The sequence below is a fragment of the Terrapene carolina genome, unplaced genomic scaffold (assembly GCF_002925995.2).
Source record: "Terrapene carolina triunguis isolate 2854851 unplaced genomic scaffold, T_m_triunguis-2.0 Scaffold194, whole genome shotgun sequence".
Classification (NCBI taxonomy): domain Eukaryota; kingdom Metazoa; phylum Chordata; order Testudines; family Emydidae; genus Terrapene; species Terrapene triunguis.
In genome coordinates, this window is record NW_020664545.1 from 4249596 (window position 1) to 4270697 (window position 21102).

The following is a 21102-nucleotide window of genomic DNA, read 5'->3' on the forward strand; positions in this document are numbered from 1 at the left end:
CAAGTAATAAAAGTCTTTGGGGGGTCGGGCCTGTCTCTTACTGTGTCTGTACAGCGCCTGGCACCACGGGGTCTCCAGCGCTCGGTGCTGTTGTCGTAATTCCAACACACCCCCATTGCAAAGATGTAAATGACAATGCAGGCTGAGCAATCCGGCCTGTCGACCTCTGTGGAGCAATGGCTGATGTGCACCAGTGTAAACGCGAAGGGAATCGGGCCCTGGCAGGGATATTCACCTGAGCGAGGATGGCAGGGTGGGCCCTGGCTGACAGCCACTCCCGGCCCCAGTGGCAGGCAGGGCACGTTCTGTGCTGCGCAACCTGTGAGTTGCTCGGTGGCGCTGTCCTCTGTAGTGTTTAATGAGGGCTAATCGGCGTTGGATGGTCACTGATGCGTCAGTGACTGGGAGAGGAAGGGAAGGGAGGCCACATATAGCCATGCCTCTGTGGCGGGGAAGGAGAGCTCCTTGTGTTTCTTTACAGTATAAAACATGGGACACCAAAGAGAGTCAGGGCTACCAGGCTGCAGGGATGAGGGTTGGAGCTCGGAGGCAGCAGCCGAGTCCTGGAAAACGCACCCCCATGAGGCAGGGAACACAGCACTGAAATAGGTGCCTGGGGCTGTCTTGTCATGTGTACTGTAGAGGCTCCCACTGAGAGCAGGGCCCCTTGTGTCAGGTGCTGCCCTCGGTGAGAGACCTTAAGACCTTACAATCTCAGTGGACAAGACAGAAGATTAGCATTCTGCTTTTACAGATGGGGAAACTGAGGCACAGAGAGACAAAGCAACTTGCCCGGGAAGCCTGGGGCAGGGTTGGGATTTGCACCTACATTTCCTGAGTGTGGACCCACTGCCTTAATCCCCAGGCCACACCTCTTCTCACAGCATTGCGCCCATCGCAGGTGAGTTGCAGTCATTTCCTTTCCAGGTGATGGCTGCCGTCAGCGTGACTGTCACAAACGTCTGCCTCACTCCCGCTTCAGCAATATTCCCGGCTCTCGTGGGCTCCTGATTTCTTTGATCCTTTGGGGATTTCGTTTCTTGGCTCGTCCGGTGGCTCTGGCCTTCTAACACTAATTAACTCACCGCGCTACTTAATTGTGACGTGAAGGGATCAACTACAAAACAACAGCACTTTGCGCTGCTCAAAGCTCCTCCCACCTGGGGATCTCAAAGCCCTTAACAATCAATAATTCCACCCCTTTCCCAGGTAGGGAAATATTATCCCTAAATATCTAAGGAATGTATATGGCCCAATAAAAGCTGAGCACCTTGGGGGGAGGGGGGAAACTGAGGCACAGAGCTTTTAAGTAACTTGTTCAAAGTCAGACAGCAAGTCAGGGGGTGGGTGGGGGCTTGGATAGTACCCAGGAGCCCTGAGTCCAAATTCCTTGCCCAAAAAACTAGATTACACTCCCCTTCCAAAGCAGGGAATAAAACCCAGGAGTCCTAACTCCCTGATCCTAGCTTTGGCCACTCGAGCACATGTCCTCCTGGAGCGGGGAAAAGAACCCAGGACTCCTGACTCCCATTCCCTTACTCTTGGCCCTGGAAGATATTGTCTGTCAGCGCTGGTATTTGCAGGGTGGGGGAAGAAAACACTCAACAGAAATCAAAAAGACAATAATCCAAGTGAAGCAGAAAACTGGACATGCCAAAGGGGTGGGTGGAGGAAAAGGTCTCGAAAGCCACGGACTCACATGACATTTATTTTTATTTTATTATAAAAAAATACAGACTCCAAATGAAGTTGTGATCGGGTTTACCATCAGCACGACGTCTAGAACGAAAGCTGCATGTCTAAGAACCAAGCTAGGCTGAGCTGAGACCCACAAGCGAAAAACAGTTCCCGTAAGATGGGTTCATCCCCGAATGGAAAACCAAAAACCCCCAGACCAAACCAAAACCCCCCAAAACAAACCAAAAAAACCCCAGCCCCCATTTTTTTAAATGAGAGCGTCACTTGTTTGCTTTTTCTTTCTTCTCTCACAGTCGCTGTACTATATATATATAACATATATACCACAGACCAAAGGCCCGATTTTGCCACTGTTCCACTGCCTGCGGTCCCAGGATTATTTATATTACGGGAGCCAACCAAGATGGGGGCCTTATTGGGCTAGAGGTTGTACATTCACAGTCTAAGCCCCTTGTCCTGAAAGCGGGCTCGGGGTGAGCCTGTCTGTCCAGGATCGAGCCCCAACACACAAGGTAGACAAAGGGAGTATTATTCCCAGCTGGGGCACTGAGGCTGGGATTTTTAAAGGAGGCACTGACTGTCCATGGGAGCTGGGCACTTAAAATCCTTCAGGCTCCTTTGAAAATCCCCGACGAGTCGGCAAATGATTTAAACCCAGGGACATGAGTAGTTCCCTTGACCTCCAGGATCACTTGTGTGTTTCCGTCCCTTGCTGAATCCGGTCCAAAGGTCACACCAGATTCTGGTCTCCTGGGTGCCCGGCCAGCCGCCCTTCCCTCTTTACTCCATTGGCTGACTCCTGGAGCAAGGGTACCCGGTTTGAGCCAGGGAAGCCAAGTCTGGCCCCCTACGGACAGGGAGGAAGGTGACGCGTGTAGAAAAGTGGGGCTTTCGTCTGCCTTTAAGAAAACGTTCCCTGGTCTAGATACAATGGGGGGCCGGGAGGGAGGGGAAGCAGAGCTGGAATTGTTGATAGTCAAGATGAGCTTATTGCGAGTTTTTAGCTTCCTAGTCTACAAAATAAAAACAAAATAAAATTAACATAAAACCGTCCATAAAATTCATTCTCAACGATACATAAAAAAACAAACCCAAAACCTGTCACAGTATAACGCCTGCTGGCTATATTTACAGAAAGACCAGTATGACGCCCGCTCCGGTTCGGTCCTGGGGCTCACAGACAGATGCTGTAGAAACTGACGGTTTCTGTGCGCGATTGAAAAAGACATCCGCAGAAAGACCGTCTTTTGTACTATTATTAGGATTGTGATTTTAAATCTACGCTCTATTTCCGGGAGCGAGGAGACAACTCGAGTTCAGCCCTCGCGGTGGGGGGAGCCGGGCAGCGATGGAGGCGCCCGCAGACACGGCTCCTGCTTTAGAAGGTGATGCAAATCTCCCCCCCCGGTACCTCCTCCCCAGCCCCAAACCCATCCACTGCATCCCTTGGAGAGAGACTAGCATTCTGCCAGCACCTTGCTGGACTCTTCTCTAATGGGCACAGGTATGTGCGAGGAAGAATCAGCCATTCGCTTTCCCCCCCCCCACCGCCACCACCTCGTCCATGTCCCTTTGCTTGTCCCGCTTTCTTAGTTCTTTTCCCCTGGAATGTAACTTCCTTTTATCACCAAAATCCTCCAATAGCGCAGGAGAAGGGGCAGAAATCAGGAAGTGGGGTTTTATTTGGAGATGGGTTTGTGCCAAAACCCTAGATGCAGACTGTCCCCGGATGTAAGGACAGGAGGGGTTGAGATCCAGGCTTGGGTGGGGATCTGAATTTTGCAAAATGGGCCCCATTTAATCATCTGAATTCCGAAGTGTGGGGCCAATCGGCGGCTTTATTTTAAAGCAGAGAAGGAAGCAAAGAAAGCCAAGCCAGCAGTTACTCCAAGCCAGTAACAGTGCAACGGAGGAACAAGCCATCAGGATGTGCAGGATCGAAGGAGACTCGTAAAGGGAAGGAAGGATGCCCAGGGAAAACTTCATAGAGATCCACCCCCTCAGGTCAGCTCCATTCTCTTTTCTGCTGTCTCAGCCTGATTAGCAGCTTGCTTGCATCTGTAATACAGCCGGGGATCACTGAGCTGCGCGGGGCGGTGGTAAGGACAAGACAGACGGGGCTGCTTTGCTCCACGTGTCTAGAAGCAGTGGCCACAGGAGGGGGAATTGGAATGGCAGGGCTGGTGACGCGGATCCGTGTTGGGATCAGCGGGGTTATGTAGGAAGGGGCACTGCTTTCTCTAAGGGACTTGGGGGAAGTAGGGAGGGGAAGGCTGCCGTCAGCGCTGGGAGCGAATTAAAAACCCAAATACGGAGTCAGCGATGAGAGAGGAGGAAGGTACTAGGCAAAGATTTGGGGCCGGATCCTCAGCTGGGGTCAACGGACGTAAGTCCGTGGAGCGATGCTGATTTCAACCGGCGGAATTTTTAGCTTTGGGAACCCAAGAGGGTGAATTTCACCTGCGGACGGCCTAGTTTAGTGGCTCGCGTGGTCTACAGAAGGGCTCTGCCCAGATGCCCTCCGAAGGACCTAGGCTCCCTCTGCATCCCCTGCCCACTTAATTCCCCTTTCCTCCATGGGGAGGTGGTAACCAGCCAGAGCCCCTTCTAAATTCCAGCCCCAGCCCCTACACTAATCGCCGGCTGTCACTTGCCAGCAGACTGGTTACATGCCTGACATTAAACCCCCTTCCCCTCCAGCCTTCCTGCTCAACTTTCCCAAACTAGATTTTTGATGCTGCTCTTGGTGACCTCCGTGGCAAAGCCCCCTCCCCACCCATTCTCCCACTGCCTTCACCAGGCCCAGTAACCCTTCTGCAGGCATTGCTCCTTGCTTTGCCAAGGACGTCAATTGCAGGGTCAATTACATTTGGCTGGCTTATTTGTATACCTGCCCATCCCTCCCGACCCTCCCCCCGCCCAAAGAAACAACCCACATATCCATGAAAACGGTACAGTCGTTCTGACAACCAAGCCAGGTCAGCGCTCCTCCAAAAACCCTTTGATGGCCTGTTTCCATCTGGCCCCCTGCCTCCAAAACACAGGCCTGAAAGGAGCAGTAAGGTATTGGCACCGCTCTGTCCAGGTGGCACTGAGTCCCATGGTACCAGCAATGGCAAACAGCAGGGCTAGTTTGGGAAAGACTCCAAGGCAAAAAAGCTGTGAGCGCTGTCGTTCTCGGCCCGGATCCGTCCCGTCCCAGAGTCCAGGCACCTTGTTTGTTCGCCAGCCACCAGCTCCCCTGCTTGGAGCCAGGGACTGAATCTGTCTGAGCATCCTGGAAAAGCTGGGAAGGAAAGCCCAAGCTAGCCCCTGACCCTGCATTCCCTTGACGGCTTGGAAGGGAATGCTGCCCACGGAGATTTCTGAACCACAGACGGGGGAGGGGGTCTCGTTTTGTGGCTAAGTCTCAAGAAGTGCAAGAAAAGCACACACAAAAAATATAATAATAAAAGGATCCTAATATTTGGTCTAGAAATTTCAAAAGCAAAATCCTACAAGGAGGGTCAAAGCGAGCTGAGCCCAGCACCATGAAAAGTGGGCCGTCCCGGAAGCAGGAAAGCAGCGCCGATCCCACGCTGCTCTTTTCCACTGTTATTTTGTCATTCCCCGCCCCCACCTCCAAACCAGACGGCTGGGGGGGCGGGGCAGGGGTGTTATATTTTGTACATCAGTAGAAATTTTGCAGCCTTCTTCCAAGCGAATCCACGCCAGGAACAGAAATTCTCCGAGCTGGGAATAAGGCCGGGATAGGGAAAAAATCCTTCTTCGTGTCCCCTGCCCAACCCCACCTCCCGGCTCAGGAGTCGCAGTTCAAAGGTTATTGTGAAAGAGAAAACTTTTTAAAAAACAAAGCAAAAGGCTGGCTCGAGAGGGTTCATTCTCTCCAGAGGCAGACAGAACACGTCTCTGCTCCTGCGTGGGTCCGTCTCTCTCCTCCTTTCCCTGCCAAACCGCTCCCCTCTTCCTTTGTTTTCTCCTCTCGGGGCTAGGAAGTGAGCACAGTCCAAAACACCGGCACCACGAGGATGAGGTGCGGGACCCTGAGGCTGCAGCAGGAGTTATTGCTGGTGAAAATAGGCTCCGGAGATTCGTACAGGGAGTCATCTGTGAAGGGGGAGGAAAAGAGACATATGTCAGACCACAAATGCCCACCTGGGAAGCTGTAGGGCCTGATCCTGCAATGTGCTGAGCACGGTCAACAGGGGGCGCTTAGCACCTCACAGAATTGTTTGGTTCTCTCCCAGGATCAGGCCCACTGGGGGTCTGTGCTGTGGTCCTCCTGCATTGGATCACATCCGTGGTGCCTGCAGAGGTCTGAGCCAACTGCAAGGTTGTCAACCCCCTGGGTTCTGAAATCATGAGCACCCACCTCCCACCCCCCCGAAAAAATCATGAAATTTTAAAGGAACAACTATTAGGTTCTTTTTTCATTTGCTTTCTGGATTTTATTTGCCTCCTTGGGGGGGGGGGGGGGGCATTTACAAGCTTTTTTCCGTAGCCAGCAATGTGAGAACCGTACTTTATTAGGAGGTTTAAATGAGAGTTGAGAGCCTTGCCTAATCACATGACTCCAGGAACTGGGGCTTTAAAGAAACCCACCAAATATTAGAAGAGTGGCGATAAACTCAACACTGAGATTGCAGGATTGGTGTCTGAGATTGTAAAGCTCTTTGGAGCTGGGACTATGAGCATTTCTAGCTGCTCTGGGAGGGGCCCAGACTATACTTACGGATGCCGTGAAAGAATAAATAATTCTAATAGGAACATAGGAACTGCGAGAGAGGATGAGATCCAAGAGCCATCTAGCCCGGTATCCTGTCTCCCACAGTGGCCGATACTAGACACTAAGAGGAAGATGTAGGAACCCAGACATGGGTTAATGATGTGGGATAATCTGCTCCCTACATCAGGTCCCACCTTGATCTCTGATCGTTAGCGACTGGCTTAAGCCCTGAAGCCTGATGGTCCCTTCAGAAATTTTTGGTGTCATTAATCAATTTGCATAATCAAAGACATGCTCTTCATCTAGGAAGGTCAGTAGCTAGCTGTGTGCATCAGACACTGTAGTTTCTAATCCTTTCTTCTTGGGCACATCAAAAGAAAACTTCTTCCCAACTGATTTTGTTGTCTTCAAGAGATCCAAACACACGGCGTTCCAGATCATATCCACACCGGGAAACTAAACTCACTATTCAAAAGGAGAGAAAATACAGCAGCTGCATTTTAGAGCTGCTTACACCTTGATACTTTCCCCCCCTGCATTTAATTTCAATGGAGCCTCCCTCAATCACCTGCCACTTTCTCTTGGTTTCCTTTGGTAAGTTATTATTGTTCTTTGTTTCATTTGATTTATTATATCCATAGAAATACCAATAAAGGGAATGGGAACATACAACCAGTATGGGGGAAGTGATTACGCTGTAGAGCAAGAATACCGTCAACCTCAAGCATTCAAAAATCTAGAGCGAGGCCTTCAGAAGTCATGAGCCTGGCTTCAAAATCTTAAGATTTAAAAAAGAACAAAGCACATTTTTTTTAATTTGCCCTCTGGTGTCCGAAACTTTACAGGTCCCGTCTTTAAATTTTCTTCTGCCACCACGGGGGCTGGACTTGTAGCTAGCTTTGGGTCTTTTTGTGTGTTTTCTTGTTGTTTGTTTCTATGACACCTGGAGTAATTTACCGCACTAGCAGCTTACTAAACAGGAATTAATTCAGGGAAGTCCCAGGGCCTGTGTTAGACACAGGAGGCTGGATTTTAGTATCACAATGATCCCTTCTGGCCTAGGAATCTCTGAATAAGAAAAACCTCAGACACTGTGAGCCTGGTGGTAAAATCGTGAGAGCTGGCAGTGCTGGATCAAAGAACTGGAAAGGCAATTCCATAGTAAGAGCCCGGCACCAGCAGTGAGACCGAAGAGGGGAAACAATGGGGCCAGATCGGACATCCTCACTCACTGAATTCAGCCAGGAAGGATCTATTGAGCTTGAGGAAAGCTGGCAAAATCTGGCCCACAGAAACAGAAAATCAAGGGAGTTGCAAACGTGTACCTGGCAAATGCTAGTCCAGAAAATAGCTGTGGCTCTGATCTTGGGAACGCTTAGGCAGGTGAGTAACTTTTCTCCCATGAGCAGTTCCCTTTAATTGAGATGCCGTGAGTCCCTGGAGCCTTGTCAGATGAATGGGAGATAGCATCTAGTAGAGACAGGCTCTGCCTAGCACTTGGGCACTGTCACTGAATGATAACGGTTCCTTCTGCATCTTAGTCCATGTGTTTGTAGTCATCCTCGCTGCTTAATTCCCCACGCAACCAGGTTCTGCAAAGCCTCTGAGGTGAGGCCTGATCCAAAGCCCACAGAAGCCCGTGGGCATAAGAATGGCCATACTGGGTCAAACCAATGGTCCATCTAGCCCAGTATCCTGTCTTCTGACAGTAGCTGGTACCAGGTGCTTCAGAGGGAATTAACAGAACAAGGCAATTATCAAGTGATCCATCCCCTGTTGTCCAGTCCCAGCTTCTGGCAATCAGAGGTTTAGGAACACATTGAATCCCTGTCCATCGTGGCCAATAGCCATTGATGGACCTATCCTCCATGAACTTATCTAATTCTTTTTTTAACCTTGTTATACCTTTGGCTTCACAATATCCCCTGGCAATGAGTTCCACAGGTTGACTGTGTGTTGTGTGAAGTACTTCCTTTTGTTCAACCTGCTGCCTATTAATTTCACTGGGTGACCCCTGGTGCTTGTGTTACGTGAAGGAATAAATTACACTTCCTTATTCACTTTCTCCACACCTTTCATGATTTTACAGACCTCTATCACGTCCCCCCTTAGTCGTCTGTTTTCCAAGCTGAAAAGTCCCAGTCTTATTAATCTCTCCTCATAAGGGGTTTGAATTGGGCTCACGGTGCAGCGTGAAGACAGGTGCTAGCGAAGCAAAGACCCAGTCCTACTCTTGTGCGGTCCCGGCGGCAATGCTGGGTTGCATAGGAACCCCCAGTTCCAAGACAAACACGGGCCCTTGCAAAGGGAGTTCTGTGCGCATTGGCCCAGACAGGAGAGCTAAGCTGTCTTGGTTAGACCACAGCGAGGAACTGCAGCCACTGAGTGTAGAGGCTGATTGCAGCCAGCAGCTAAAGGATAGTGAAAGTGGGGGACTCAGCAAGGCCTGGGGAGAATGATGCGAAATGAAAATACCTGCTGGGCAGGTAGGAAAGCTCAGCCCTGGGTTGATGTTCTGGGCTTTTATGGGCTGATGTTCTCAAGGCGTGTGGTGCAGGATGTTTTTGTTCTGCTTCATTAAAACCAGGCTGACAGACCCCTGGGAATAGCTGCCTGCCTGCACAGTGAGGGAATGAAGTCCCCAATATCCCCACGGAGTTCGATGCCGAAGGAGTTGTTCAAAAGCTGGCTGGGACCCAGAGGTGTCCAACTGGGTCTTGGGTTTTGGACTGTCAGTCTGGTGACTTGAGAAAAAGCCACAAACTGGACCACCGTCAACCTCCCAAAACATACGAGGTAACTGCTCAAGACACTGGTGATCGTCCTGCACTGGTGGGGCCTCAGCCAGAGTCCTGCGTTCAGGTCTGGGCACCGCACTTTAGGAACGATGGGAGTAAACTGGAGAGAGTCCAGAGGAGAGCAACAAAAATGATCAGAGATTTAGAAAACCCAACCTATGAGGAGAGAATTGGGCATGTTTAGTCTAGAGAAGAGAAGGCTGAGGGGGGACCTGATAACAGTCTTATAATATGTGAAAGGTTGTTATAAAGAGGAGGAGCCGTTGTTCTCCATGTCCACTGAAGGTAGGATAAGAAGGGACCAAGGGAGATTTAAATCGGATATTAGGAAAAACTTTGGAACTGTAAGGAAAGTGAAGCACCGGAACAGGTACCTAAAGAGGTTACGGAATCCCTGTCATTGGAGGATTTAAGAACAGATTAGACAGACACTTGTCAGGGATGGTCTAGGGTTATTTAATCCTGCCTCCGCACAAGCGGTTGGACTAGATGACCTCTTGAGGCCCCTTCCAGCCCTACATTTCTATAATTTCCATTCTCTCTCTCCCTGCGTCTGTCTGTATTTCACATGCAGTCTGATGCATCCCTGGCCATGTGTCTGTCCGTATTTCACACGCAGTATGATGCATCCCTGGCCATGTGTCTGTCCGTATTTCACACACAGTATGATGCATCCCTGGCCATGTGTCTGTCCGTATTTCACACGCAGTATGATGCATCTGTCTTTCCCACATGTTTTATTGTCATATAAACAGCAGCTGGAATAACAGGTAATCGGGAGGCAAATTCTTGGGGTTTGAATCCCGGGACATGCTCTTATCTGCTCTCGTTCCCAGCAGCCGTGCAGTGTGGGAGAGGGGGCCAGGAGCTCCCCGCACTGACCCTGGGGGTAGGGGTAAGGTTATTGCTCTGTAAATGGGATTAGAAGGCATTTCATCCCGATTCTCTCCTAAGCCTCTCCCTGACAGCCGAGTATGCCAAATATGCGGGTGGTATTGTGCGAGATGGATTAGATCCGACCGCTGTTGCCAACTTGTAAGAAGCCTGGGAGACTCACGCCCTGCAATTCTGGCCAGAGCTGGAGTTGGACCAACATTTGGGAGGTCAAAGGGCAATTGCTTAATAACAATCCAATAATCCAGCATCCAAAACCCTAATCAGGCAGCAAAGCAAAATGCATTCAAGGGAATAAGTTAAATTACGACTAAAGCTGTTAACATGTTCCCTGGGCTCCGCTCTCTTATGTTTATTACTGGATTAAGGATTTTACGGACCTGAAGCCAGGAAAAGCAGAGCTTTCTCCTGGCCGTTGGTGCAAATTTCTCTAGTTCCTGGCTGTCCTATTTCACTCCCTCTCTTGTGTCTTTTCTTTTCATCTGCTCTTCTTCCTTTGCTGCTGCTCTTTTGCAGTGTTTTACACACTTGTGCCATTACTGTTTGGGTTACAGTAGCGCCTCCAGGTTCCATGCGAGATCAGGGCCCCAATGTGCTAGGTGCTGCACAGACACCTAGTAACAGGGTCTTCCTCCATGAGTCTGCAGTTTAAATAACTCGGGTCATCGGGCAGTGGGATGCTGGTCCTGCGTGGCGCTGAGTACTCCCCTTGCCCCACAAACTCCCACTTAGTTGGGAGCATTCAGCCTCATAAAGTTTTGGGCTGCCCCGCACGTATGGCTTGCTGAGCCCCCATAACGCCACCTGAAATCAGCGGGAGGGGGGACATTCAGGAGCTCAGCACCTCTGCAAAAATCAAGCCCACGCCCTGTCTCGAGTCGGACAATACCTAAAGGGTTGACTTAGGGCCTGATCCAAAGCCCACTGAAGTCAATGGGAATCTCCTACTAAGTCCCGGTATAACGCCTAGCATGGTGCGGTCCCCGATCTCAGCTGGGGCTGCCTGGCGGCAGCGTAATAAAATACTAACAATAGCGATCGAGATTTTTTTCGTTCTACAAAAGTCGCCCAAAAACGAGAACGTGTTTTTAGGTGGCTTCATTATTTGGGGTTTTATTTTAAAGCCGCTCGAATGACAAAGAAACGACGTCCTTTTCACCTGTGCAGCCGGTCCCTCACTTCCCCAGCGAGAGCTGCTGCCACGCACTAATTACACGTTAACAGGAGAAGAAAATTATTAATTTGTTTTTTGAAACGCCTGAGTTATTTGATTCTGAAAAGTCGCCACTGTGCCGAGATTATTGTTTTTTTCCCCTCATTTGAAACTCAGCGGCAAACGTCCATCTTGCAGGTTATGTGCCTGGCATGAATTGAGGTACCACGCAGCCTCCCGCAGGCTTTGGCAGGGTTGGTGTGCTAGGAATTCAGGTGCCATTCAGCTGGTAGGGGAGCTCCCGCGGAGCGTTCGTCCTACACAAAAATCCTGGCAAAAGGCTGACGTCAGTGCGCCTTCAAAGCTGTGACAATAGCCAGGGTTTTAACCTACTGCATGCGAGTGACCCGTGGGCACAAGTTCGATATATGGGGATGGCTTTATTCTCACCACCACCTTCAAATATTTTTAAAGCTGCCCTGAAGAGCTGCGGGATTTTTTTACATTGCAAATGAAACCAGGAAGAGCAAACGAATACAGAGCAAAGCACCCGTCGTGTCTAGGGCTTCGCAGCACACGGTGCCAAGCTCCTCAGGTGGCGTCAACCAGTGTAACGCCACTGAAATCAGCACTGATTTACATCAGAGGAGGATCTGGCCCAGGAAGGCAGGATCAGGAACTTTTCCCGTGCATCAGAATGGCGGGGAGGTTAATCAGACTCTTCTCAGGATCCTCTGAAGTATTTCCTGAGTGTGTTTCTGTGCTGGTACAAGGGGCCAGATCAACATCTCCCAGGGAGCAAAATCCTCCAGCTAGCAGTAGCCACCCTGTACCACACTGCAGGGAAGAGACAGGGCTCCTGCATTGAACATGACAGGGATTCTTTTATCAAGGCTGCTGGATAGAGACCCACCATGCGGTCCCCTCTACCTCTCTAGCTCCCACCTGGGCCGCCCAATGTTACCACCCAGGGGGTCTCCCTAAGTCCTGGCTTGGCTCATGCACCCCTCGAAGGGACTTTGCCCCCAAATTGCATGGGCAAACAAAGCAGGGATTGGAGGAGCCCATGGTGATTGGGGTGACGTGGGGCAGAGGCATCATGTTTGGGGCTCGGTCAGAACTTGCGCGACATTTACGGCTGTTTAGATCCGAGCGCTTGGCTCAGTTCCGTCTCTAGCGTGGGGTTTGGCCAAATCTTTTTCCCCTTCGTTTAAGCCATTGTACTTGAAGGGAAATGTAATTAGTAAAATCCCCACCCCCCCAGCGCTCCACGCTGGGCAAACTCAAAAGATCACTGACTGGCAGATTCCCACCCTGCGCCTAGCCTGGTCGGGGAAATACCATGAATAAACTCGCAGCTGCTCAGAGCTTGCATTTCGCCCTAGCCACATGGAACGGGAAGCTCGGCAGACTCCGTGCCCGGTTCTATGTCGAGAACCCCTGGGTTCTAAGCTCTGGGTTCTAAGCTCCTGAACACACAGCTTCCCAGCTCCCATCGCCCACTTGGGAGCAGGCAACACACTTGAGCTACTTACTCGTTGGTCGAACATAAACCTTCAGCTTTAAGCAGGGCCTGTCCACCATGTTAGGGGGAGAAGCAGCTGGAAGAAACACAAAGGAGAGAGAGAGAGAAAATACAGTGGTGTTAGAAGAGGAGCGTGACATTTGCCTTAGCAAAGACCAGCACAGGGCTACCTGTTAAACCGGCAGCATCTCGCCCGGCAGCTGCCCCGGCTCGCGGCAGACTGAACACGAGCCAGTTTATTGAGGACGACAGTATAGGCCGGAAGGGCACCTAACTCCCTTAGGCACTTTTGCAACTCCCAACCTTCGTGCCCAGAGGCACAACCCAGGGTCAGGGCCATGTTGAACTGGGTGTGTGACTAACACATATAAAGACATGGCCTCTGCGCCAAAGATCTTTACATCCTCAGCAGACGAGCGACAGATGAGGGGTGTGGGTGGAGGAGGGAGAGGATCAGGCCGGCGCGATGTTTATAGACATAGGGGTCATTGCAATTTTTCAACGAATGAGGGCTGCCCCTCAAGCCAGTGTTAATTGGCTGATTTCTTATAGGCATCTCACCAGAGCTGGGAGATATTTGCAGAGGGCAGTAGCCTGAAGGATCATTGATCTATTTCTAACCCCTCCTGAATTCGCCTATAAATAGCAGTTCCAGCTAAGCACACAGATTTTCCTTCTATGGCAACTGCTGAGCTGCCGCTGTTGCTTCGTATCACAGCTGGGAGGTGGGGAATCTATACTCTCCCTGTGACTCTCAGTGGACTCTTTTCTGTTCAATATTTAGCAATCAGGTCGCTACGCCCGTATTCAAGCAGGACAGAAATGTTAGCCCTGTCTCCGGTGCTGCCAGCGTTTCGTGCGGCTGGAGTCCCCAGGACAGAGTTTCCGCACCAGCAGCAGCCCCAGCCTTGCGGGGGGGGGGGGGGGGGGGCCCAGGGGCGGGGGGGCGGCCCGGACCCCCCCCCCGCACAGGGGGGGGGGGGGGGAGGGGGGCTCAGGCTAGCTCCACATGGTGTCCCAGTTTCCCTTTGGGAAATATGGTCACCCAAGCATGGCTTAGAGCACGGCCCACTTCCCTCACCCAGACCCATTAACACGACTCAGCCCAGACCTCGAAAAAACTGGGGCTGAGGTCTCTGAATGCCAGCAATCGGTTTTTGCGAGGTGGACAGCTGGCGCCCTGGGAAATGGGCTGAGGCCCACCAAACTCATTCCACACAGGGGCCTTTGAGCACCCATCAAACATGGGCTCTTGGGGACTGGGATTCCGGAGGCCTGGACCTGCCACCAATTCCCCTGTGTGATTTTGGGCAAATCACTCGATCTCCCTAAATTTCTCATTTGTCAAGTGGGGGTAAAAGTCTTTCCTTTCCCCAACCCCTTGTTGGTTTGGACTGTAAGCTCTCCTGGACAGGGGCTGTCTCTCATTCTGTGTCTGTACAGCGCCTAGCACGACGAGGCCGTGATCACAGCTGGGGTCTCTAGGGCCAGGATGTTTTTCAAATATCTGGCAGTTTACAGACTATCCAGGGACGTTGCTCATGATCTGAGGTGCTCTGCACCATACAAAACCGGGTGCCACTTTCCTTTAAAACTGCCACTTGCAAAGCTACTGCAAAGGGCGTGTGTGTAAGAAATGCCTTTTCTGTGGCTTTCTACTGAGCGGAGAAGGACATCTGGGGTCTCCTAGATGGAACTCGCCCTCAAAAGGCAATGAATTAAAAACGGATGAAGCAAAATACTTTATTTGTTCTACCCAATGCCTAATCAGCCAGTGGAACTCTCTGCCACATGATATTATGGAGGCTTAGTGGGATTCCAAAGGGGATTTGACATTTGTACGGATAATAAAAACATCCACAGTTATATTGCATAGCCTGAAAATGTAAAATGTGGGACAAATCCTCATGCTCAGAGGATGGATCAACAATTGACTCACTGGGGCAGCTTGTCCCATTTCTTGCACCTTGCTCTGAAACTTCTGGTACTACTGGAGACAGGTCAGACAGACTGACCGCTGGAGTGCTCTGGTATGTTAGTCCCTGTGTCCCTGACATGCGCATGCAGCAGTGAAATCTTTCGCTGAGTTTAATTTTTGACTTGATCTTTTTTAGCTTTGGTGTCATCACAGCAGCTGTTGCGTCTGCAGCTCCAGAGAGGTTACAGGCAGTAGAATGTAACACTTCCCAGAAGCAAGGTCTGGTCTCCCTTGTGCTTTCCTGGCTCTAACCTACTTGGCTCTCAAGTCGCTGAGATAATGGGGCTTCCTACTGAGCTTCCATATGGGTTGGAATCCGGGGCTATAAAAGGGGAGACAAGCTAGTCTGGGAGAGAGAATGCACATCCAGCCATCTCTGCTTGACCTCCAGCTGCTCCCAGCTCCCTTTAAGGAGCTTAAAAGTTTGAAGGCATCAATTGCATTATTGAAGTGATCCCGGCCACTTAAACCGCCTCTTTGATCAACACTTAACTGGTGTCAAAAGTTGCCCGACCCCGGGCTGTGCCTTTCTGCCGGACTGTCCCTGGATACATGTTCTAACTGCAAAAAAATGTCTGCCAAGCCAGATTTCATGCTTGTTATAGACTCCTTCAATCGAAGGAAGGGAAGGGGGGGCGTTGTGTGTGAAACCCCTGCTGCGGGAGAATTACAGGCGCAGCGGATGCAGGGGGCACCTCAAAGCCTCGTTGAAGTTTGCCTGAGCGGCTATTGAAGGGGAACAGTTTGCAATTAAAAGGGTGCCATGTGAAAAGCACGGGGGTGGGGGGAGAAGAGATTAGGTTGGGGAGGGGGCTAAGCCGGAGTGACGGGGAGAGGGACTGTGTGTTGGGTGGGGGGAAGGGGCAGAATCGAACAAGGTGAGGTGGGTTTTTAACTCGCTCTGAGACTGATCCTCTCTGACAGCCCCGATCCCCAGCTGTGCTGATGTGAAAAGCCTGCTGTTCCCCCCCTCTCGGGGTCATCTCAAATAAATGTTAAAGCAGCTTGAACCATTGAGTGTGAGTATGTTCACCAGGGGGGCAGGGCCCTTGAGTGCAGACATTCCTCCCACCAGCACCAGGGCTGTCCTCTCTGCACCCGGCCCACACCCTAGATACCATGCCAGCAAAACCGAGCAGCGCTTTTTCCATGGGAGACAGACTCTCCCAGGAAGGGTATTGTGCTCCATTAGGAATCGAACCCCTGAGATTCCCAGGCCCAGCCACAAGCAGGAAGGGAATTGTTTGCATAACACACAGCCAGAGACATGAGCCTTGTAATCTACCCCTCTGATCATTTTCACTGCTCTTCTCTGAGCACTTGGTCAATATCTTTCTGGAGCCCAGAAACAAGAACGGCCATGCTGGGTCAGACCAAAAGTCTGTCTAGCCCAGTATCCTGTCTTCTGTCAATGGCCAATGCCAGGTGCTTCAGAGGGAGTGAACAGATCAGGTAATCATCAAGTGATCCATCCTCTGTCACCCATTCACATCTTCTGGCAAACAGAGGCTAGGGACACCATCCCTGCCCATCCTGGCTAATAGCCATTGATGGACCTATCCTCCGTGAACTTATCTAGTTCCTTTTTGAACCCTGTTAGTGTCTTGGCCTTCACAACATCCTCTGGCAAGGAGTTCCACAGGTTGACTGTGCGTTGTGTGAAGAAAACAAACACTGTCCCAAGCAGGATTGCATTAATAGAATGGGACTAACTGAAGACGATGTTTTTATGTATGTCTCTATCTACATTCACCACAGCATCTAAACGCTTCTTAAACATTGATCAGTTCATCCCTGAGAGGGGGAGAAGTGCTCTTATCCCCATTGGACTGCTGGGGAACAGAGACACAAGTGACTTGCCCAAAGTCATGCTAGGAGTCTGTGGCCCAGCTAAGATGCTGTCTTGCATCCCAGTCCAGAGTCTTAACCACAAAACCAGCCTTGGATTCTTTTGTAGCCATATCCCACCGAGGCCTCCTGGCTAACCTGCTCTCGGTTCTCCTCTTTCAGTCTCACTGCTTCCCCAGTTCCTCTCTGCCTTCAGCTCCGTGCGTCAGGAATTCATTTTCTCTGGTGCATTTTCCCAAGCTACATCTCATTTGGTCACTGCCTGGCCGTATTCCTAATCTCTGTGTCCCTTTGCGCTTTATTGTTTCTCTGTCCTCATCAGCATTTCATGGATTCAGAGATTCCAAGGCCAGAAGGGACCACTGTGATCACGTAGTCTGACCTCCTGTATAACACGGGCCCTGGGACTTCCCTGAATTAAGTCCTCTTTGAACTAGAGCAGAGCTTTTAGGGGGGAAAAAAATCATCTTGATTTTAAAGTGGCCAGTGATGGAGAATCCACCATAGCGCTTGGTAAGTTGCTCAAAGGTTAATTACTCTCACTATTAGAAATTTGCAATGTATTTCCAGTCTGAATCCGTCTGACTTCAACTTGTAGCCAGTGGATCTTAGACCTTTGTCTGCTAGACTGACGAGTCCCCTCTGTTATCACATAGTTGCTCCCCTGTGTAGGTACAGACGCTCCCCGGGTTATGCAAGACCTGACTTACGCAAATTCGCACTTATGAAAAAGTTCCATAAGCCAGAAATAGGATTTTCGAGTTGCAGAAATTTTTGCGTAACGTACGGGTATATGTTTCCGACTTACACAAAATTCAAGTTACGCAAGGCTTTCCGGAACGGAATGATTGCATAAGTCGGGGGGCATCTGTACTTATAAACTGTGATTAAGTCGCCCCTTAACCTTCTCTTAGTTAAGCTAAATAGATTGAGTCTCTCACTAGAAGGCAGGTTTTCTAACCCACTAATCACTCTCCTGGTTCTTCTCTGAGCCCTCTCCAATTTACCACCCCCCTTCTGGAAGTGTGGGACCAGAACTGGACACAGACGTTGCTCCATGATCAAACTCCTCCCAATTTACTGCCACCCCTGGGTTTCACGGCACCGCTGGTCACTCCCTCTCTTTGAGATCAGGAACGAAGAGGCGTGAAAGGATCAGCCCTAAAGGGGCGGGTGGTTTTTGTGGGAAGGGCTCTGTGTTAGGAAACATACAACTGACTTCACACAGGGCATTGAATGGCCCCATCCAATGGGAACAACCTGCAGTTACTGTCAACATGGGCAGGATCTAAAGGAGTGGCCTCCAGCTGAAGGGTCTCTCCACGCTTCCTCCCCAAACTCCCGGGAGCAGGCAGCCCTCCCCTCCCCTTTAGAAATTGGCTCCCATCCAGCTAAACCTGGATTCCTTTTCTCTGGACCTTGGGAAAAGGAAGCAGAGAAACTCTAGGGTTGGAGCGAATGGCCAGAGCACAGAATGACATGCCACACGGGCCTGAAAGCAGCAGACCTGGGATCCAGGGACCCCTGGACTCTAACTCTATCCCTGTCGCCGGCTTCCAATCTGCGGCCGCGTCGCTCCCAACGTTCCCCCTCTGCCACCCCTGCTGTGAGGGCTCCTCGGCTAGGCCTGGACACCTGAAGAGCGATAGGACATCAGCACCACTCCCAGGCCGACCCTTCGCTGCTGCGATCCCAGCCTGGAGAGGGCAGGAGGCAGCTGACTTTGTGATGCATGTTTAGCCCCTAACCAATGCCATTTCTCCCTCTCCATGCTATACCCACGGGCTCCCCCCACGAGCGGCGCTGCCAAGCCACCGCGGCCTCCCCGAGCGCGCCGTTAACGACGGGCGTGTGTGCTTTCAGTGCCCCGCCGGGACGCAGCAACGCCTCGAGTCCTTCCCCGGTCGCCTGCTCTGTGCCAGGGGAGGGAGCTGGCATCGAGACAGGCAGGAAATGACCGATGTTTCTCCATTGTGTGGGCCCGACAAAGCCGGGAGCCGGCGCTGCGCGTTTCACGCCGAGGGGAGAGGAACAAGCGGCTGCCAGGAACATAATAATCAGAGCCCACGGAAAACGGTGAGAGGACTGGGGCTGCGTGGGTGCTTGGGCCGGCTGAGTCGCTGATGCCCAAAGTCACCTGGGCCTGGGGGAGGGGACGACACATGCAGAGCCTGGGAAGAGCCAAGCAGCCCAGTTCACAGCAGCAGGCGCTCCCCTCCATCTCCCCCACTTCCCCCCAACCCAGAGACTGGGAACTCCAGGGAGGGGCCCCAAAGGGGGCTCCCTTTAAGGGCCTGGGGAGTCTTGCTCCGGAGAGTCAAATATTTTGCAGGCATTAGCTCTGCCTACAGCCCTTCCAGCTGGCCCGAGGTGCAGCCTGGGACATGCTTGTCCCGCTTCCTCCTGGCACATGGGGGTGGAAGCCACTGCCGCCCCCCACCCGAGGTTTTTGCAGAATAAATTAAATTAATGGAGATATCCTATCTCCTAAAACTGGAAGGGACCTTGAGAGGTCATCAAGTCCAGCCCCCTGCCTTCACTAGCAGGACCAAGTACTGATTTTTGCCCCAGATCCCTAAGTGGCCCCCTCAAGGATTGAACTCACAACCCTGGGTTTAGCAAGCCAATGCTCAAACCACTGAGCTATCCCTCCCCCCAATGTTGTTACTCAGGGCAGCAACAATAGAAACAGAGTTGGGTGGGGACCAGACAACGCCCCCTCCCCTCCCCAAGCCCTGACAGGAGCATTTCAGGGGAGGGCAGCCCCCCAAAAGGCAGGTTAACAGGAGCAGGATAGTCAAATGCCCCCCAAAGATCTTGGGGCGGGGAGGGAATGAAAGGCCCTTCTGCTAACAAGGGGTTAAGAGAAACCAGAACGTAGGTGCGTTTGGGGGGTGGTTTTTGCTCATCGCTCCCTGAACCAGGGCTCAAAGGGGAGAGCTGTGACCCTGAGAATGCAGCTACCAGAGCGGCTCTGCAGTGCTAGCAAGGAGAGGCACTCGAGTGCCAAGCTCTTCTTGGTTTGCTCTGGGAAAGGAAGGAGCTGCGCTGGCTCCCATGGAGCCTGGAGGGCAGCTCAGCCTGAGGTTACAATGCGATCGAATACCCAGGAAACAGCAGCCAGCTCTTTAGGGCCAGGAGCCCTGAGGAAATGCCATGTGCTTGAGGAAAAACAGGAGTGGATTCATAGGCCCCAAAAACCCACCCAACTCCCAGAGAAGCCAGGATACAGTCTACCTATAAATTCTAAACAGCCATCCCTATAGAGCCAGAGGCCCTGTGCAAAGGCCATTATATAGGGAGGAAGCAGGGGGTGGAGTCATGCCTTAGACCACACCCACTTCCAGAGACAAGCTATAAAAAGCTGGCTCTAGGTACAGCCAGGTTTCTGCTGCTGGGTGGGGCTGTGGGCTGTAGTGATTAGGCTGGTATTAAGGGCTGTAGCAGAAGATACATGAAACACTTTCCTGCTGGGGCCGTAAGGGAGTCTAGATGAATGTGGTTTGCTAGTTAAAGCTTTATTTCCAGGCTGAATTTGGTTAGCTTCAACTTCCAGCCACTGGATCTTCAACCTGTGGCTGCTAGGTTGAAGAGTCCTGCACTATCAAATATTTGTTCCCTATGTTTGTACTAATAGATTGTGATCAAGTCACCCCTTAACCTTCTCTTTGTTATGCTAAATAGATTGAGCTCCTGGAGGCTCTTGCTATAAGGCAGGTTTTCTAATCCTTTAATCATTCTCCTGGCTCTTCTCTGAACCGCCTCTGATTTATGAACAGTCTCCTGGAATTGTGGACACTGGCATGAGCCACGGTATTCCAGCAGCAGTTGCACTAGTGCCAAATACAGGGGTAAAATAATCTCTCTTCTTCTCCAGATTTCTGTTGGTGTGTCCAAGGATCACATTAGCTCTTTTGGCCAGCACTGCACTGGGAATTTATGTTCAGCTGATTATCCACCACAATACCGAAATCTTTTTGAGTTACTGCCTCCCAGGAGAGAGTTCCCTGTCCTCCAAGTATGGCCTATGTCTTTTTGTTCCTAGAGGTGTACGTTTACATGTACTAAAACACACCCTGTTTGCTTGTGCCTAGCTTACCAAGCCATGCACGTCACTTTGCAGCAGTGACCTGTCCTCATTTATCACCCCAATTTTAGTGTCCCCCTGCAGTAGAGGGGAAGCTGCTGATGTGTGAATGTTGTGGTGATGGAAAAGCTTCATCAGACTATCCCGCATAGAGCAGAGAGCGTGGGTCTGGCTGGGCCGACATGAATCCCTTTGTGTGACGTGACCAGAGCCAGCTGTTGCCAGTACCTTTCAATATTGTTCAACGGCCTGTGCGGTGACATTGATAATTTACAATGACACTTATTAACAATAGGAGAGTATCATCATCCCCTCCCAGCCTTCAGGCGCCTGTAGCAGGGAGGGGCTTCCCTTTAGGAGGTGAGAGAACTCGACCACTGCAGTGACTCCTTGGG

The 21102-nt window shown here is 51.1% G+C and overlaps 1 protein-coding gene across 2 annotated transcripts in view; it reads right to left on the minus strand.

The window, feature by feature from the left end:
* Window positions 1-1944: 1944 nt before the first annotated feature.
* The window catches only part of EFNA2 (ephrin A2), a 148505-nt gene continuing 129347 nt past the window's right edge, over window positions 1945-21102 (minus strand). The window contains exons 3-4 of one of the 2 annotated variants that reach the window (XM_026654973.2): window positions 12805-12870; window positions 1945-5805 (exon numbers count right to left, since the gene is read on the minus strand). In XM_026654973.2, coding sequence (XP_026510758.1) covers window positions 5687-5805; window positions 12805-12870 — 185 coding nt within the window. In that variant the 3' untranslated portion in view covers window positions 1945-5686. Of the gene's footprint in view, window positions 5806-12053; window positions 12129-12804; window positions 12871-21102 lie in introns of those variants that run through there. The other variant, XM_026654974.1, reaches the window with a different exon arrangement.